The sequence below is a fragment of the Takifugu rubripes genome, chromosome 19 (genome assembly GCF_901000725.2).
Source record: "Takifugu rubripes chromosome 19, fTakRub1.2, whole genome shotgun sequence".
NCBI classification, from domain to species: domain Eukaryota; kingdom Metazoa; phylum Chordata; class Actinopteri; order Tetraodontiformes; family Tetraodontidae; genus Takifugu; species Takifugu rubripes.
In genome coordinates, this window is record NC_042303.1 from 9,990,609 (window position 1) to 10,008,893 (window position 18,285).

An 18,285-nucleotide genomic window follows, 5' to 3' on the forward strand; every position below is an offset into this window, starting at 1 on the left:
TCTTTCCTGGTTATTTAAAACTAACCAAGCCCCACTAGAACAGAATAAATTCAAGAGCTCTGAAACATGAACTTTACTTATAGCAGTGGAAACAAATGCAAATAAACGCTGCGGGGACAGGATGAGGTTCTCTCTCTCTCACACACACCCACACACACACAGTTCACATACATGCATGCATGTCATTGGAAGCGAGAAGATTAGGATCCATAACCAGTTTGAGATTGGGGTCAATGAGATCTGTCAGGTGAGAACCCAAAGCTCTTTAAGTGTTTCACAGCTCTCCCTACGGGCTCGGCGGTGGGTTCTGTTTGTGTTTTTCAGCCAGACTTCTGCTCTGGTTACTGGGTGAGTTTACAGTTTCGTCCAAAAGCCTGGAACCTTTCCCAGAAACACACTGGAGTCCTCCCGAGTGGACGGCGCTCCGCTCAAACGCTCCCTCATCTCTTAAAGCTAGCTCAGAGCGGCGCGGATAGATTAGCAGTTGAGCCGATGTCCATCTTCCGCTGAGCACAGCAAAGTCCCCCCTAAAGGTTGGATCACTCCTCTGGTGTGTGTCTGCTTCTCCTCACACCTTTCACCCTTGGCCTGTCCTTGCGCTCCATTGGCTCCTTTGGGTCAGGCGGGTAGGGGATGCCCAAAATCCCCCCCTAAGACAGGAAAAGACTCAAACACTGCCCAGTGTTTTCTGTAAGAGGGTGATAATCAGCTGCACAGCTGACGGCACCGTTTGGAAACGACAGCGACCACCTGTAGGACCCGCATCCATTTTCTTTTGCCCCCCCACCGACGCTTGGCTTTTGAGCAGAAGGGCCCGAACCCAGGAGAGGCAGGATGGGGGCTGGAGCGAGCGCAGAGGAAAAACGCTCCAGAGAGCTGGAGAAGAAGCTGAAGGAGGACGCCGATAAGGATGCCAGGACTGTCAAGCTGCTGCTGCTGGGTAACAAAAAGAAGTTAGATCATTAGAAGGAAACGGCATCACCATGGTTACACACATCTGAGGGGCCTCATCCAGGGAAGTTAGCCTCATTGTCTGGTTCATTATTCAGGCTCATGTCAAAAGTTTCCAGTTTCATGGAACTTATTTTATAGCTTTAAAGTTAGAAATGATCTTATTGGCTCAACTTTATTCCCGGATGGGGTCAAAACTAAATGACATATCTGTAGATTCCCATGATCAAATGCGCAGCATTTGGATTGTTCTGAAGTAACTAAAGGTTAGCTGTGTGAATAACCTGAATAACCTGTGTGACTGAAGTGCTGAGACACTTTGATAATCCCATCAATCCGTCCCTAATCCTAAAACACAAAGGAATAATGCTGAAGGACAAAGACACCCTCCCACGCAGCTTCTGCCGCTGGGGCAGCCCATCCAGGGAGATGAGGAGCCGTTTCTCTTATGGCTTTTATTGATTTTGAAAACAAAAATGTTGAGGTGCAACAATCTTGTAATAAAAATCACTTTATAGAGGGTGGAGGATAATGTCTGGATGTCTGTTAGACTCAGTTTTGACATCTTATTATTACTATTTAGGTCATTTACCTGGAGATTTTCCCCCTGACTCAGAACAAGATTAAGAGTTCACCTGTTAAGCCCGGGTCTTTATTTATTACTTTAATAAAAGACTGCATTTTGAATGCTCATTGCAATGACATGAACTGAATTTGTCCTCTTTCATGAAGGTGCTGGAGAATCTGGAAAGAGCACTATTGTCAAACAGATGAAGTAAGATCACTTAACCAGCCCCCAGCAAAGTCTAATGTCATCCTTATGGGCTGCAAATGAACTATTAATAACGCGTTTCCCTCTTCCAGAATTATCCACCAAGATGGTTACTCGCTTGAGGAGTGCTTGGAGTTCATCACCATCATCTACAGCAACACGCTGCAGTCCATGATGGCCATCGTCAAGGCCATGAGCACGATGAACATCGGCTACGGCCACGCTGACCAGCAGGTGGAGGCGGCTTAAAAACACCCCCCTCTGGCTGTCTTCAGTGTTAAATGCTTTTATAACAGGTTTATGACACGTTCCTACAGGACGACGCCAGGAAGCTCATGCATCTTGCAGACACCATCGAGGAGGGCACCATGCCTAAAGAGCTGTCAGACATCATCCTGCGCCTGTGGAAGGACTCGGGCATCCAGGCGTGCTTCGACAGGGCCTCCGAGTACCAACTCAACGACTCCGCTGGATAGTGAGAGATGACCCATCACAAGTTCTCGCCGTCCTTCAGATCACCATAAATATCGGCATTGCTCCCCTCCACAGTTACCTGAATGACCTGGAGCGGCTGATCCAGCCCGGCTACGTGCCCACTGAGCAGGACGTGTTGCGATCCAGGGTAAAGACCACCGGCATCATTGAGACCCAGTTTTCCTTTAAAGACCTCAACTTCAGGTGAACCGGGAGTGCATCGAATCATCGGGGGGGGGGGGGGGGTTATGTGCTACAATCGAAACAATGAAACAACTGTTTCCCTGCAGAATGTTTGATGTAGGTGGCCAGAGGTCAGAGAGGAAGAAGTGGATCCACTGTTTCGAGGGTGTGACCTGCATCATCTTCATCGCCGCTCTGAGCGCCTACGACATGGTGCTGGTGGAGGACGACGAAGTGGTAGGGAACCGGTCGGAATTCACTCCACCTTGGCCTTTTTTGGTTGATTTATTGACACACACACCCCCACCCCAAAAAAACCCTTCTGATCTCCCTCAGAACCGGATGCACGAAAGTCTGCACTTGTTCAACAGCATCTGCAACCACCGCTACTTCGCCGCCACCTCCATTGTACTCTTCCTCAACAAGAAGGACGTGTTCGTGGAGAAAATCAAGAAGGCCCACCTCAACATGTGCTTCCCCGAATACGACGGTGAGGTCGCCCTCGCGGCCGCAGAACGCAGCGCGTTTAACGGCCATTTCAACGCCTCTTTGCAATGATCTCCTCCAGGCCCCAACACTTACGAGGACGCCGGAAACTACATCAAATTACAGTTCTTGGACCTGAACCTGCGCCGAGACATCAAGGAGATCTACTCCCACATGACCTGCGCCACAGACACAGAAAACGTCAAGTTCGTGTTTGACGCCGTGACCGACATCATCATCAAAGAGAACCTCAAAGACTGCGGTCTCTTCTAAGAGTGGGTGAGTCCACGTTCGCACTGTCGCCATGACAATGTCAGAACAGCGCCTGACTTTACTTTAACCCCACAGGATGACGTCACAATCCACAACCCCCCCCCCCCCCCACCCAAATGTTGGATTGATGGTGGTGGCGCCCCCGATGGTGAACGAGAAAACTAAAGTTAAAATTCTTTCTTTCAACGTACTTCGTAGCTTTGTCCAAAGACTTTGGGCCCACAGAGAGCAGAAGCCCGCTTGCAGAAGCCAGAGTTTAATTTTAGTTCACTTTGGTCTCAAACTCAACTTTCAAATGAGAGTCTGTAGCTGAGAAATGCTGACATTCCTTAGATGTTGAGCTTAAGCGCCTCCACAAGGTCAAACATCTGAGGAAGAGGGCCTCTCCAAACCTGCAGTTGCACTTCGACTCTTAGGTTTAGGGTCTAATTCTCACTAGAAACGGCTGTTAAATACAGACGCTCTGCAGAGCAGCCGGGAGCAATAAAGAGGGAACAAATATTTACGCTGGTTTGCAATAGTTGTAAATGGCAAATGTATATAATTACAGTGTTTTGTGCGTGCTGCGGCATCAAGTGGATGTATGACAATGTCGAGTGACGGATGCAATGTAAACCGCCCCGTGAGGGATGGAAGTGACCGTTTACCAACACTATTAAAGCTTCTGTAGAAAAGGACATGTGTTCGTTCATGATTTCAGAAATTAAACCACCACAGCGACTCCTTGTTCATCGTAATCATTTATTCGTCACAGAATTCACAGAATTATTTCGGATTTAACAATTCGTAACATGTTCAATCGGGCTTAACATCAGAACGTTGGTGATTATTAAAGAGAAGCGTAGCCATTATTGCCATGCCATACATCCTGGTAACATTTTCTCCTGACAGAAAACCATCAATATCTGATTATAAAATTATTATTATTATAACCACTTAGAGAAATAATCATTAGTTTTGGGGAAATACAACCGGCTTTTTTCCAAGACTCTAATGACCTTTTATCATGGAATAATCTTTTCTATGCCGGGACATTTAATGTCTTGCAACTGCCAGCAGTTGGACAACACAAAGGCTGATCAAACAGGCTCCAGATAAATCTGAGCGACATCTCATACGTGTCTACAAGTGGTTTACAAAAAACTGTGATAGGATTTTTTTGGTCTTTGGACAACATGGATCAAGCAGAAACACCCCCCCCCCCCCCCCCCCCCCCCCAACAAGCAGATCTATTCAAGAGCAATTCGCTTTGATGCGTTCGGTTCATTCAGGATAGTTCACCAAACACACTGATGAGTTTTGCTTAAGGACGTCGATAAAAAGAGGAATGGTTGTAATCAAGTCATGCTGTTTGCTGAAATATCACCTAGTGTAGAAAATATAACACTCAGCTGTCACACGTGGTGAGGTGTGGCGCCACAACAACTAGTCCCAGTCCAACTTCAGGTGTTATTAAACCTCAGATAACCAACCTTTTTTAGTATAAAACACCAAAAACCTTCCTTGGACACTGTAGGCAACAGGATTTCAGTAAACTTTAATTACAATAAAAGCACTCATTCACTTTTGTTTGTCCTTTGAACCCTGAGATCTCAACACATTTTACACTTAAAGTATAATTATGTGCAATTAAGAGAATAGCAAATAACATTTTCAACCTAGTGTAAACAATTATAAACTGCACTAACTCTCAAAACCTTTTCTTTAAAAAAAATGCATTTATGGCTTTTTACATTGTGTCTAAAATGGAAGATTTCCTTTTAAGTGTGAAAGTGTACAAACATGTGGAATGAGTCCGTCAGAGATGATGCGCAGGATCCATATGCAGTTTATGGAAAATCAGGGAGAAACTGAAGGCACTTCCTGTTGTGGTGACCTGTTAAAGTGCAGCCCTTCTGTTTTAAAAACACGTGTGTGTGAATGATAGGAGGCACGAATCACCCTGAACAAAGTGGATGAAGTCTTTCACACATGGTTAGATGGCACTTCTCAAAGCAGCGTCACGGTTCACAGCCCGGGTGGAACCGCACACTTTCAAACGCACACAACTCGCTCGCAAGACTCGCCTTGTGATTCTGCGTGTTCCCTGGAGTCGTTTTCCCCGCGGCCTGCGATCGCGCCGGGTGTCCAGGTTTTGCCTTTTTGTTTCGTTTAGCAGGCTCGGCCCTGAGCGTCTGCAATTTTTCGCCTGCGTCCGCCCCTGAGGAGTGCTGCTATTGACCCCTCGCTCAGAAAAGACCCACCATGTGGTCGATCTGCTTCATGTAGATGCTTTTCAGTGGGAGTGCGTAGCGCTGCTCTTCCGGGATCCTGTTGCACTGCCAAAACAGACGCCAGTAATGAGCCACAGTTGCATTTTTGAGGAGAATAATGCTACGACAGTGAACCTGGCAGGGTCCTACGTTGCTGATATTGCTGGCTGGCGGACTTCGGCTTTGCGTTCCTTCTGGCAGCACTCCATTTTCATAAGAAAACAACTTGTTCCACTCTTTCTCCCTAAAACGTTTGTCTATAGGCACAACGTGGCCCTCTGTTGTAAAGATGTACTTGTTATCGGACCTGTGTAGCGGGTTGTCCTCATCAAACAGCTGCAATTAGAGAAAGACATGTGTGATTGCACAACAATGTTAGACATCATCACCAGAGTAATTATTATGTCAGATAAAGGGCTAATTGCTATTATATTAGCGGATGCTAAAGTCTTGCAGGGGAGGTATTAATTGAATTCTGAAACCAGTGACCAAAGCCAAGCCTGCATCAGTTTCCTCCAAGGTCATTTCTGTCACCCCAGAGGGCTTCATTTTTATATCATGAGGCTGAAAGCATCATAAATATGCATCGTTGCGAGTTAGATTAATAATCCACAGCAGTTAACCCAGGCACATACAAGCATTTGCATGAACTTTGCATTAAACTGGTCACTGTGGATGTGGGTGACGAGCGTATCGTACCAGGTAGAGGTATTTGCATGTCTCGCTGAGGAAGAAGCTCTCCATGCGATCCTCTTTGGATTTCTCTACGACGTGGTGAAGAGTGGCATACCCACACCTGAACAGGTGACAACACACTTTGAAACACACACGTCAAAGCGTGTTTGGTCATCGTCCATCGAGGAACGCAGATAATTCCCACCTGACTTTGGCATTTTTTTCAAGGCTCTGGAGAATATCCATCCCAACATGCAGATAAAAAGGGTTTTTGGTCGCCTGTAGGAACACAAAATGAGGTCGGTCCAATAAGAGTTGACAAGCTGCTGCGGCGTCCTGACCGGTCAGGACAGTTACCTGGTACAGCAGGTAGGTGGACTCTACCAGCTCTGGTCTTAATGGGTAGAAGAGCACATCAGGAGCCTGCAGCTGCCAGTTGTATCTCTCTGGCAAAGCTCCAAAGCGCTTCCAAATGGCATAGTAGAAGGCATGTAGACAAATGGCATTATCTACATCACCATACAGCACCTAGTGCACAGGGGGGAATCGCCTTTCAGATGCATCCTGCACCATCACAACCATCACCTGGTTAAACTAGCTCTAAAACAAACCTGTAGTCCTGGAAAGAAGGCCTGGAGGGAGTCGATCCAGGTGTTTATTATCTCCCCGCTACACATGTTCACATTGACATACAGAGGTGGGTCACCCTGGCCTGCATTACATGACTCTCTCCTGAGAAAACACAGCAAACACACACACACACACACCGTTACGTAATATCTCAGAGCCCTCACACAACTAGAGAGGCATTAACTCATGAGTGGAAGCTTAGGAGGAAAAACATCCAAGAAATGCAGAAAGCATCTACTTGTTTTATTTTTATTTAGGTTTCCCCAGACAGTGTCTCATAAACTGGTTATGATGAGTCCGTGTTTCGAGAGGAACTGTGTGACGCTGTCGCTGCTTAAGCTCGCAAAAGCTGCAGTGCGACTCACCCTCTTCTCATGTGGTTCTGAATGCTCTCGTAGGCAGTCTGGAACATCTTGTGGTCCTCTTTTTCACCAAAAAGGATGTATGATTTGAGCAGGTACTCATAGAAAGAGTCCATTCCAGCTCCCAGACCACTCTGCTTGCCAACCCACTGGCCTGTCTGTATATTGACCACATTCCCTAAAAAATATTAAGACACAATAAATACATTTCTGGAACCATTTTCCCCCATGCTTTATACATACCTAGCAGACCAGTTTCATTGTTCCTCAGGCTCCAAAGTGCTTTGACAGCTCTCCTGGCGACCCATTCGAATGTGGAGTCTCCAATCAAGCGGCTCAAAATCCCAAACTCCACCAGCAGGGACCCAGCGCCGGCCGTGCACGTCTCATTGATGCTGTCAGGAGGAACTCCAGTCTTTAGGTTCACCTGGAGACAAATGTGCAGGAAAAAGCTCGGAGACACATTCACAGTCAAACTGAAACTTTTGCACAATAGCGTCACTCACCCTCGGGTAAGGAATGCCTGTGCTTGTGTTCTCAAACGCAGGCAGTAAGCGGACAGCCAGGTCATGAGCCAAGTGGAGCAGCTCATTATCGTACCCCTCAAAGCCCACCTTGCCAAAAGGATGTTTTGTGTCCGTCAGGAGAATGTGAGTAGAGATCAGACCTCCCAATATCCTTCGGAGAGAAAAGTAGTCAGCGTGAAAGCAGATCTCGAAAAAAAGGAGGCCGACGGGACCTTGGTTTATATATCATCGCTCAGATAACTGGTGAATTTATTTATTTTTGTGGTATGAGACTGAAAACAATAAGAGAATAAGAACCTGATGTTTGCCTCAAAAACCTGCACAGTTGAGTCCTTATCAAAAGATACATTATCTATAACCAGCTTGACAGCTCTCTGGAATTCCGTCACATTTCCCAGCACCTACGTAGAGAGAGGGAGAGAGGATTAAAGGATACCAAAACCAGCTTAGTAGGAAGTGTTAGTATCAATCAATCAATCTTTATTTATATAGCGTCTTATACAATCAAAATTGTTTCAAGGCGCTTTCCAGAATCCCAGGGCCTGACCCCAGACAAGCAACAGTGGCAAGGAAAAACTCCCCTTTAACAGGAAGAAACCTTGAGCAGGACCAGGCTCATGTAGGGGGACCCTCCTGCTGATAGTAATTACACTTATTTTACTCCGATGTTCTCATTATCACTACAGGCTACAACTACGATGCTTAAAAAGAATGTTCCCATTAAGGAGTTCATTTCTTTATCCAGAACCACTCTGGGATCATGGATGGACAGGATGTCATTTTTAACACTCATATTAAAGGATATATTTAGGGTTGAGTAGAAAACCACAACAAATACTAAACTACTTAATATTTATTGTCAGTGATGAAACACAATGTAAATGGTTCACAAAATTACTATTTCTGTCCCTCTAGCATCTATAATAAGCACTAGGATGGAATCTTACAGTGTTGGAACATGCAGAGACGTTGGGCGGTTATACTTTACCAATAGGGTGTCTAAAGTGTCAATCAGTGTAAGGGAATAGTTCCCCAAGACATCATTTATGTTGATATTTGACCTGAAAGGAAATAAATGAAAATGACTCAGTGGAGGACAAATGACACATTATCAAGAGCTCACAAGCGAAATTCTGTTGGATTTGGAAAAACAAACATGTATTATGAATTCTCCCCATTACCCAAGTATGATACATTACAAATATTGCTGTTAAATATGACATTAAGATTAAGATTAAGACATTATACTTTTATGAATCGTGCACCAATGAGTTTAGTGACATTGTTCCTCTTGTATTTATTCTAATTGTAGCGTAGCTGCAACTTCAGTGCGTGATTGGGTTTTATACCTCTTTTAAAAAGGGCACATTTTCATTCATTTCGTTTATAAGGTTTGACCCCCAAACATAACACGTCAGCAGTGTTGCTGCGGGTTTGAACCACAGGCAGACGGCAGCAGAAGCGGCTGCAGCAGTGCAGCTAAATGCAAATATCAGTGTTGAGACGACAGTGCGGATGGAAATGACCTGGTGCCCAGCAGGTACCTGCCAGCTCAGTCAGTGACTCACGGGTTTAGCACGTCTGGGCCCCTCCCGTTACACTCAATGGGATTCAGCTCGTCCGCAGGGAAGGCATGTCTCATGTAATTGTCATATCCGAAGTAGAACATCTCTTTAGCCATGTCCTTCATCTTAGCTTTCAGCGCGTCCGGGAACGAGCTGTATCTGCGGGCATACTCGTCCTTGTGGCCGTCGAAGAAATTCAAGTAGGAGCGCTTGTCGGACTCCTCTGCGAACTCCGAGCAGGTGGTCGTCGTCCCTTCATATTTCTGACCGTGTATTCGACCGGACCAAGAGTTCCCCCTCGGGTCGGTCTCTTTTGTTTCACTGAAGAGTAAGTCTAGTTTGTGCAAACTGAAACTGAGGGGAAAGTTAAAGCCCGAGCTAACGTTGGGACCGAGCCCGAAGGCTAGCCACAGGACACAGCTGAGGGACACTCTCAGTACGACCAGACCAACTACTACTGACCTCCATTGCATCTTTGTTCCGCCTCGACTTTAAAACGCATACTTTAAGTCCACATACCTGAGAAAAGCGGACGAAACTAGCTGGTGTCAAACTTAACGAACGGAGAAGACGGCGTAATGATTCCGCTTTACTCCACTTCCTGTCAACAGACGCGCACCCCTAACATTCTGTGCTGTGATTGGTTGATTCTCAGTGTCGTCACCGACGATTGAACCTTATTCGTCCTCTGATTGGTGGAGGCGCCTTCGCTCTGCAGGTTACACTACTGACGTGTCATTTCTTTCATTAGAGTACCAATAGAAAAGAGACACAAGAGGAAACTCGACAGACGAGAATGGATTTTAAAACGAAACCATGTTTTTTTTTTTTTGCACCTCACATTTAAAATAACAAAGGTTGCGGCCTAAACATAAATCTTAATTTGAATATCAATTAGAACTCCGCAAAGTTGTATTTATTTTAGTCGCATGTAACTGGTGCACTGCGTTATTGTGAAAATATGTGCGGTATTTTTTTTTAAAATGCCATAATTCATTTGCGAGATTAAGTGCATTATTAAAAATGACAGTTTAAGTTAACACGTAGTTTTTTTAGAAACTGCCTACCGCTTAATAATAATAATACATAATTTCCTCCATTTACCTAAATATCTCTTAATTTTCGTGTACATTTAATTAGTAAAATGTTGTATAATTAAAGGCTCTATGGTCTTATTCATGCATACTTTTCAGGCAGCAGATAACTGAGCCATCAAATTTTGGCCCGCTTTTGATGATGAGGTGTTCAAATCTTCAAAATGTGAACTCAAGCAAAAGTGGTACAAAACAAGCAAAGGAGGGACCCACAAATATTTTTGTAGATGTACTCTTGTGTTTTCTGTGTAGAAAAGAAGCTTTAAAGCCTCAACAACAACTGTAGCAATATAACTCAACTCCTTTCTATGAGCACGTGTAAGAAAAAAAGAGACTTAATCAAATTAAAAAGCATGCCTTTTTAATTACTGAGTATATTGACGCGGTGGGTTTCTTTTCTCCTACACCTTGCCAACTGCTTTCAGAGTTGAGAGACACGTTGCACAAGGCACTTTCAATTCTGCCACAATCAGCCTCAACTCAGCAAAAATTCATTGTTCCACTGAGGCTCCGTCTCAACATGAGCCCACGTAAATCCCACAATCCTGTACAGTCTTACTACATTCAGTCCTTTTAAATAGAATCATTTTCATATACACACATCTCACATCAGCAAAAATCAGACGTGCTTGATAGTTTCACAGAACGGCTTCAGCTGAATTGAATAAATGCTCAATTTCCTAACACGATGAAAGTGGCATTTAAAGATGGCCAGACCAACCAAAGATGACAGTCACAAGAGTTTAAGAGGAATTAGGATGTCTTCGCGTCCGCACCATCAATATGAGGAGCATGATTTCTTTATCAGAGGCCTGACTTCAGTGGCGTTAAACTGTTTAGCGTGATCAGGTGACGAACGCCAAGAGTCAAAAGAAAAGGCTTTTTGAATCTGATGCCACTTGCATTCCAGAATATCTGTATTAGAATTGCTTTAGTAATGTGCTAACAGGGGCTAACAGACACAGTGTAAAAAAACAAAACAACAACAACATAATGGACAGTGCAGTATCGAGCACAGGCTGGAGTCTGTACATCATCACAGAATGATGGAGGCAGGGCAAGAGGTTACATTGCAAAACAGCTGGACCAGAATTTTCAACTTCTCCTGGATTTTGAGTGCTGGATGAGCCACTGAAGTGTGATATCTGGGGAAGGGGAAGAGTTACATTCAGTCCTCTCAGAAAGATCCAGACATTTTCAGTTTGCAAGCTATGCACGCACCAACCAAGATTATATTGCATTAAGGCTGCCAGAATTAAATTATAGTAGTTTTGGCATCTCATTGTCACTCATAGTTGACAGGATACATCTTGGTATTGTGACACTGTGTGTGCGAGTGTGTAGTTTCTCTTATTCAACACTTAACGTTGAATAAGGAGAAAAAGTAGGTTAAAAAACATCCACCCTTGAGTTAATATGAGACAATGCAAAGGGTTTGAACTGCAGCTCACCAATGTTGTCCTTTTCTTTGCAGGAAATTGAGTAGCAGCAAACCTCTCTGTCCTGAATGGCAGCAAGATTCCTTTAAAGGGAAAAAGAACAGATGATGATACACTCAGGACAACATGCAGCTTAAATCAAATTATCACATCTCCTATTACAAAGAAAATGTGAGCATGTCATTTTTTTTTAAAAAGGAACCTTAATTTTAAAGATTTTGAATTATCACATCTCCTATTAGACTAATCCCAACACAAAAGTGAACCTTTTATGTTTATTCACTTACATTTTCTCAATGAGCTGCTTTTCATCTATAGCAGTGGGGAGATCCCTCTTGTTACCGAGAACCAAAACCTCAACACAAAGGAAAAGAAACCTGAAATTGCAGCAAACAACTTTTCCTGCAACTCATGCAGAGGTTCTGCTTAACCACTGCAGTAATCACACAAAACACACTCACACAAACAGCTGTGGATCAACACTTACGGGAATTCCTTGCAACTGTGGTTTGTCTAGTAAGTTATGAAGCTCGTTTCTAGATGCCTCCACTTTCTCCTGATCTGCTGCATCCACCATATAACTGAAATGAGCGTGCACGCGTTTGCTGTAAATGGAATGCATTTCATGTGCAGCTGATTTGATTGAAACTAGAATGCTCACACGATTGCGTTCACTCCCCGACAGTAGCGCTCCCACATGCTCCTGAACCTCGGCTGCCCTCCGATATCCCAGATCTGATGTTTAAAAAAAAAGCACAACAAAATGATTTTCACGACAAATTTTAGTAACATTTGTGTTACTGCCCTTTACAGAGCAACATTCTGGATTCATTTCACAACCGGCAACAGGAATAATACCTTGATGGTGACATTTCCTTTCGTAACCTTCCTCATATTGAACCCGACCGTGGGGATCATGTCTTCGCTGAAATGCCCCGACTGAAAGCAGAGCCAAAAGTGAACGATTTCTTTTAAACCAGCGTCATGTTTGACTGGAAATATCAGCATAATTAGGGACAAATTCACTCATGTTTCTGTATCTCTTTGCGGTATCAGTATCAGTTTTTTCTTTGGAAAAAAAAGATAATATAAAGAAGCCAGAAATGATTTCAAAGGGTATTCATGAAAATAATAATCCATGCACTTAAGTTAAAATACCAAAGCAATCCCCCTCCTCTATTTCAAGCATGTAAGCTGGACACACTTTACACAGCATATGACTTGCTCTGGTCACCTGATTAGGCTCAGTAAAAATGAGTTCAGCAGTCTCATGACTGAGAGAGGAGGAACCACCACACTACAATCCCATTAACCACTCGCTTGTTCTTCTACTCTCCTCTATTTCCATCAAAAACACCAGAGCTATTTCTACCTGTTTGTTTGCTTCTTCAAAAAGCAAAATCAACATGCAGCATTCTCGTTACCTGCAACTCGATCTGAGTCTGCAAATCTGGGTCATGCTAGCACAGCTTCCTCAAATCCGAAGTTAAACCTAACCCCTTTTCCCTGACACACACATTAAAAACATTGAAATGCACAGAAAATGTGAGCATGTGACAGAGCATGGTTCTGATCATTGCTGACCACGCGTCCAAGATCACTTAAAGCAAAGTTTGCAAGTCCTGAGTTTTTAATGTCATCTTTTCAACGTAATGACTATATACTACTCAAGGGGCTGCGTGTTAAGCTGCCACTAACATGGGCTCGACTTGTTAACCAGTGCTCACCGTCTCTTCCTCTTCTTACCAGCACCACTTTAAGACTAAACCAGTGACCAGTATGTTAGATTACTGAGCCTGTTGCAAGGGTGTCATGTGCACCAAAGAGACTGTCAGACTGACCTGTTCGTGGTTGAAACAGGCTGCACACTTTGGGAGCACTTTAGATGACACACAGCTGAAATGAGGCTGCTTTGAGGCTGAGCTTGAACTAATCTCAATCAGTTCCAGCTTTATTTATTTATTATTCTGAATGCATTTGGTCCAAAATAATATTATAATGCACTTTTTTTTCGAGAACCAGACAGCGTTGCCCTATCCCCTTGGGTGGTACCTGTCATCCCGTTATTAGCCTAAATGGTAGCTGCACAGTCTTAGCACTGTTGCTAAGTTAGCAGCTAAAGACTTACAGCGATGACGTTAACAAATGTTGTTTTTCCCGAGTACTGGAGGCCGACCAGTGTCAGTTCCATCTCTTCTTTCCAAAACAGAGCCCTGAACCAGTCCAAAATCCGGTTTATTAGTGCCAGCATCTTTAGTCCGGTGCTCACTCCCCTGTTGCTGTTTTTATCTTACTCCCAGTCAGATGTGGCGTTTTCCAGGCAGGAAGCGGAGCGGGACCCACTGTCACATGACCGCCGACAGCGCCCCCTGCGGCCACATGGCGGAAATACAGCCAATGCATTGGTCATCAAACAACCTTTATTTATTTATTTATTTATTTATTTATTTATTTATTTATTTATTTATTTATCTATTTATTTTGCTCTTAAAAAACCTTTAGTCAGAAATTAAAAAGGAAAAGATGATCAACATATTTAATGCATTTCTTTTACAAACTGTACAGTCAGGAAATGTATTACAAACGATACAAAAATATACCTAACAAACTGCTGAACCAGAGTATGTTGTTAAAAGAAGAAATACATATAGTTTTATGCCAGTCACAAGTCACTGACTAAGGTCTTCTCCAATCACCAAAAATGTTTTGTAGCTTTTTGAGTGATGAAAAACATACATTTGCAGTTAACATTTATTCTTATGTGCAGGAAACTCCAGGGCTTGTACCACCACTGCTACACAGGCACCGATCCAACTGTGCAGAGATCAGTACGTGTCTTTCTGAAACCAGCTATGATGCCACATGAGGTATGAAACAATGAACATTCAATTGAAACTTTTTGTTCATCAGAATTTGACACTTTAGAGTTGCAATTGAGCATCCAGTATATAGATACTGTATGGCTTTGTGTAGCATACAAGAGTCACATACCTCGCTCATGTCCTGATAGTGTATGAGCCTTTCAATAAATTCACAGAACTCCCGTGACTTTGTTTGTTTTTTCTCATCACAGCTTTGTGAATCAAACTTTGTCTAGGTTGAACTGGACCACATACTCGTTGTCCTTGGACACATCTTGGATGATGAGCGAAAGCCCGCTCTCCTCCTGGGACAGCTGGAAGTCAGCCGTTTTGGCAGTGATAGCTAGATTGTCAGCAGTAGCATTAGTGTCACCTGAAAGAGCAACGCAATTAAAATAACGAAATATTTTAAAAACAGGAGCAGTATGAGCAGCTTGCTGTTGTGTCATATTTCATTTATTTAAGGTCTCTACCATTGTTATATTTTACAGTTCTCTGTGGTTTTAATTATCATCTTCATATCCACATTTCATTACTTTTATTTACATTTGCTAAGGTTATTTGTTAACCAGTGTGTTGATTTCATTATTCATCATTTATCCCATCTCCTTCAGCCCACACAGGTTAATGGAGGAACCTTTTTAATAAAGCAAACATGTTTGCACACAAAAAACTATCCACTCATCAGTAGATCAGCAGTGGATCACCCAGTGCAACACATCAACAAAGAGACCGAGTATTAAACTCTAATGCTAAACGACTGGTAAATTAGCCCCATTAAGACTTAATCAAGGATGGAGCCTGATGAAACCGGCTCACTTACGAGATAGCCTCCTCAGTTTCCTCAGGCAGGACGTAGCCAGAAGTAAGAGGAGGACCACAGAGAGCAAAAGGAAGCTGATTGAGAGGATCACAGAGACCAAGTCTGAGCCGTTGCCTTGCTTATTTGCTGAAATGACACGACAATCAGAGCTGTTATGACCTGATGCCCATCGGGGTTAGGGTTGGTCCCTGGACGGACGGACGGACGGACACAGACAGACAGACAGACAGACAGACAGACAGACAGACAGACAGACAGACAGACAGACAGACAGACAGACAGACAGACAGATAGATAGATAGATAGATAGATAGATAGACACATACATAGATAGATAGATAGATGGACAGATAGATGGACAGATAGATGGACAGATAGATAGATGACAGATAGATGGACAGATAGATGGATGGATGGATAGATGGATGACAGATAGATGACAGATAGATGGACAGATAGATGGATGACAGATAGATGACAGATAGATGGATGGACAGATAGATGGACAGATAGATGGATGACAGATAGATGGATGGACAGATTGATGGACAGATAGATGGATGACAGATAGATAGATGGACAGATAGATGGATGGACAGATAAATGGATGGACAGATAAATGGATGGACAGATAGATGGACAGATAAATGGATGACAGATAGATAAACAGACAGATAGATGGACAGATAGATGGATGACAGATAGATGGATGGACAGATAGATGGACAGATAGATGGATGACAGATAGATGGATGACAGATAGATGGATGGACAGATAGATGGACAAATAGATGGATGACAGATAGATGGACAGATAGATGGACAGACAGATGGATGACAGATAGATGGATGACAGATAGATGGATGGACAGATAGATGGACAAATAGATGGATGACAGATAGATGGACAGATAGATGGACAGACAGATGGATGGACAGATAGATGGACAAATAGATGGATGACAGATAGATGGACAGATAGATGGACAGACAGATGGATGGACAGATAGATGGACAAATAGATGGATGACAGATAGATGGACAGATAGATGGACAGACAGATGGATGGACAGGTGGATGGACAGATAAATGGATGACAGATAGATGGACAGATAGATGGACAGATAGATGGATGACAGATAGATGGATGGACAGATAGATGGACAGATAGATGGACAGATAGATGGACAGACAGATGGACAGACAGGTGGACAGACAGATGGATGGGCGGACAGATAGCTGGACAGACAGGTGGACAGACAGATGGATGGGCGGACAGATGCCTACCTGTCTGTGTGGGACTGACCTTGGGTGTCCCTCCCACGCTGTCCTTGTCCTCCTGGCAGTGAGAGCACAGACTGTTGGAGCACAGGAAACCGGGCTGACAGGAACAAACCGCGTCTGTCGTCGGTGTGCATTTCTGGGTATAGTCTGTGGACAGATTCAAGGATTCAAACCACAAGTGTGCGTGCATCACATGCATCCTTAACGTGCACGATCTGGGCCACGGGCATTTTGTGACATCAGTGCGAGGAAGAGTCTTAAAGGGGCTTTTGGTCTTACTTTGTTGGCACCGCTGGCAAACGTCACATCTGTCGAAGAGGCTGTATTGGCTGGAGAAGTAACCTTCCTCACACGGGCTGCAAACAGTCTGCTGATCCTTTGTGCAGAACTCTTTCACATATTTTCCTATAGAAAAACATCAAATCAAATAAATGGTTGTCAATACATCTCTTCAAATATTCAATTCAATTCTGGAATTTGGCCTCAGGGAGCCAAAACAGGAAAATAATAAAATCATTACTCATACGATGAACAATTTGGCCCGAATGACATGAATATACAACATAGAGTTACATTTAAAGTAGGAACAACTTGTAAACAGGATGAATATACATTTCAAGTTTCTTCCTAGTTTATATATGTTATATTTATAATATTACAAATACATTTTGCTGTCTTACCCGGGGGGCACATGTCGCAGCATCGTTCCTCTCCTTCAAACTGTCCCTCCCCACAGTCTATCGCATATGTTACAGTCCAAAGGCGAAATAAACACAAGACCACCAGTGGGAAACACAGAGGATCCATTCTGACTGGCGCGCCGGTGATCCGCTCAGGGATTTATCGGGCTTGTTGGCTGACGTCAGTCTCAGACGCAAGTCAACCTGTTTCAGGAAGTGGAAGACCACTTTGACATTTGAGTTTCTAAGCTCGCTGCCTCATGTGTCTCTCCTTCGGAAGTGTCTCTCATCTCTTGATATTGCTGATAATTATGTGTGCGACGGTGCACTTGTGGGCCTGCTTAATTTGTTTATTTATCTGTTTATTGCCCCCCCCCCCGGGACCCTCTTCCCCCCCCGAAGATGTGGGGCGGGTGGAGAAAAGAGGGTCCCAGGCGTAACGCGCGACCTTGTGGTTGTGAGGCTTCACCCCCACAACGTTGCAACATTTGCACGTGTAAATTTCCTCGAGGACGTCAGTCTGTTGGTGGGCTCCTTCGCCTGTATACATTTACATTTTAAAGTCATCACAGCAAAGGTTAAATCCCGGCATTTAAAAACTCCAGCGCCCATAAAGCACCGCCGATGATATTTGAAAAAAAAAATACCTGGTGTAGAAACTACAGCGTCACTAAACCATTGTATGTTACAGCACATTAAAGGGGAATTCCGCGGCTGTGTGCCGATCAATAATATGACAGCCTGACATTTACCAGTTCTGCAATCTTTGCCCCTTTTTTCTTGCTCTTAGAACAGCCCATGCTTTATTCGCAGAAAGCAGTTGAAACTGACTTCCTGGAACTGTGCAGAGAATCTGTTTGCAGTCTTTGAGCATGCTTACTCAGTTTTACTGTGACGAAAATGTCTAAAAACATCCTTCCTGACATCCTCTCAGGGCTTGTTTCCACTAAGAGC

General features: G+C 43.8%; 4 protein-coding genes and 1 long non-coding RNA gene across 6 annotated transcripts; 2 read left to right on the top strand and 3 right to left on the bottom strand.

The window, feature by feature from the left end:
- The first annotated feature begins 84 nt into the window (after positions 1-84).
- gnat1 (guanine nucleotide binding protein (G protein), alpha transducing activity polypeptide 1) lies at positions 85-3,693 on the top strand. The gene is made up of 9 exons (XM_029826090.1): positions 85-940; positions 1,684-1,726; positions 1,816-1,957; positions 2,041-2,198; positions 2,273-2,401; positions 2,488-2,617; positions 2,717-2,870; positions 2,949-3,145; positions 3,215-3,693. The coding sequence occupies exons 1-8, from the start codon at positions 835-837 to the stop codon at positions 3,137-3,139; spliced, it is 1,053 nt and encodes a 350-aa protein (XP_029681950.1). The 5' UTR covers positions 85-834; the 3' UTR covers positions 3,140-3,145; positions 3,215-3,693.
- A 167-nt stretch (positions 3,694-3,860) lies between these two features.
- Positions 3,861-9,781, bottom strand: edem1 (ER degradation enhancer, mannosidase alpha-like 1). 2 transcript variants are annotated; one of them, XM_011613948.2, is made up of 12 exons: positions 9,154-9,781; positions 8,574-8,646; positions 7,883-7,986; positions 7,565-7,736; positions 7,302-7,485; positions 7,062-7,236; positions 6,678-6,798; positions 6,424-6,594; positions 6,272-6,345; positions 6,091-6,187; positions 5,527-5,727; positions 3,861-5,457 (listed from the first exon to the last, which is right to left on the bottom strand). In XM_011613948.2, exons 1-12 carry the CDS (start codon positions 9,621-9,623, stop codon positions 5,368-5,370), a joined length of 1,932 nt encoding a protein of 643 aa, XP_011612250.1. In that variant the 5' UTR covers positions 9,624-9,781; the 3' UTR covers positions 3,861-5,367. The 2 variants fall into 2 exon arrangements, with proteins under 2 accessions (XP_011612250.1, XP_003973373.1); XM_003973324.3 differs by having other exon boundaries at positions 5,542-5,727; positions 9,154-9,780.
- An 802-nt stretch (positions 9,782-10,583) lies between these two features.
- arl8ba (ADP-ribosylation factor-like 8Ba) lies at positions 10,584-14,028 on the bottom strand. The gene is made up of 7 exons (XM_003973325.3): positions 13,812-14,028; positions 12,542-12,622; positions 12,345-12,418; positions 12,171-12,264; positions 11,971-12,038; positions 11,696-11,766; positions 10,584-11,389 (listed from the first exon to the last, which is right to left on the bottom strand). Exons 1-7 carry the CDS (start codon positions 13,932-13,934, stop codon positions 11,340-11,342), a joined length of 561 nt encoding a protein of 186 aa, XP_003973374.1. The 5' UTR covers positions 13,935-14,028; the 3' UTR covers positions 10,584-11,339.
- Positions 13,965-14,865, top strand: LOC115246781 (uncharacterized). The gene is made up of 3 exons (XR_003885853.1): positions 13,965-14,088; positions 14,451-14,550; positions 14,757-14,865. It is a non-coding gene; the product is annotated as an uncharacterized lncRNA (long non-coding RNA).
- Positions 14,139-17,715, bottom strand: tnfrsf18 (tumor necrosis factor receptor superfamily, member 18). Its single transcript, XM_011613950.2, has 5 exons — positions 17,332-17,715; positions 16,931-17,056; positions 16,655-16,798; positions 15,368-15,493; positions 14,139-14,917 (listed from the first exon to the last, which is right to left on the bottom strand). The coding sequence occupies exons 1-5, from the start codon at positions 17,456-17,458 to the stop codon at positions 14,766-14,768; spliced, it is 675 nt and encodes a 224-aa protein (XP_011612252.2). The 5' UTR covers positions 17,459-17,715; the 3' UTR covers positions 14,139-14,765.
- Between the last annotated feature and the right edge of the window lie 570 nt (positions 17,716-18,285).

Coding starts and splice junctions, on each gene's coding strand:
- gnat1 (XM_029826090.1), top strand. CDS start 835: ATGGGGGCTGGAGCGAGCGCAGAGGAAAAACGCTCCAGAGAGCTGGAG. Junction 941..1,683: donor TGTCAAGCTGCTGCTGCTGG/GTAACAAAAAGA, acceptor TCTTTCATGAAG/GTGCTGGAGAATCTGGAAAG. Junction 2,199..2,272: donor CTCAACGACTCCGCTGGATA/GTGAGAGATGAC, acceptor TCCCCTCCACAG/TTACCTGAATGACCTGGAGC.
- edem1 (XM_011613948.2), bottom strand. CDS start 9,623: ATGCAATGGAGGTCAGTAGTAGTTGGTCTGGTCGTACTGAGAGTGTCC. Junction 7,737..7,882: donor GTTTTTGAGGCAAACATCAG/GTTCTTATTCTC, acceptor TTCTCTCCGAAG/GATATTGGGAGGTCTGATCT. Junction 6,188..6,271: donor GAAAAAAATGCCAAAGTCAG/GTGGGAATTATC, acceptor TCACCTGTTCAG/GTGTGGGTATGCCACTCTTC.
- arl8ba (XM_003973325.3), bottom strand. CDS start 13,934: ATGCTGGCACTAATAAACCGGATTTTGGACTGGTTCAGGGCTCTGTTT. Junction 12,265..12,344: donor CGGGGAGTGAACGCAATCGT/GTGAGCATTCTA, acceptor CGCTCATTTCAG/TTATATGGTGGATGCAGCAG. Junction 11,390..11,695: donor CAAAGAAAAGGACAACATTG/GTGAGCTGCAGT, acceptor CCCCTTCCCCAG/ATATCACACTTCAGTGGCTC.
- tnfrsf18 (XM_011613950.2), bottom strand. CDS start 17,458: ATGGATCCTCTGTGTTTCCCACTGGTGGTCTTGTGTTTATTTCGCCTT. Junction 15,494..16,654: donor GGTCAGTCCCACACAGACAG/GTAGGCATCTGT, acceptor GTGTCATTTCAG/CAAATAAGCAAGGCAACGGC. Junction 14,918..15,367: donor GAAACTGAGGAGGCTATCTC/GTAAGTGAGCCG, acceptor TTGCTCTTTCAG/GTGACACTAATGCTACTGCT.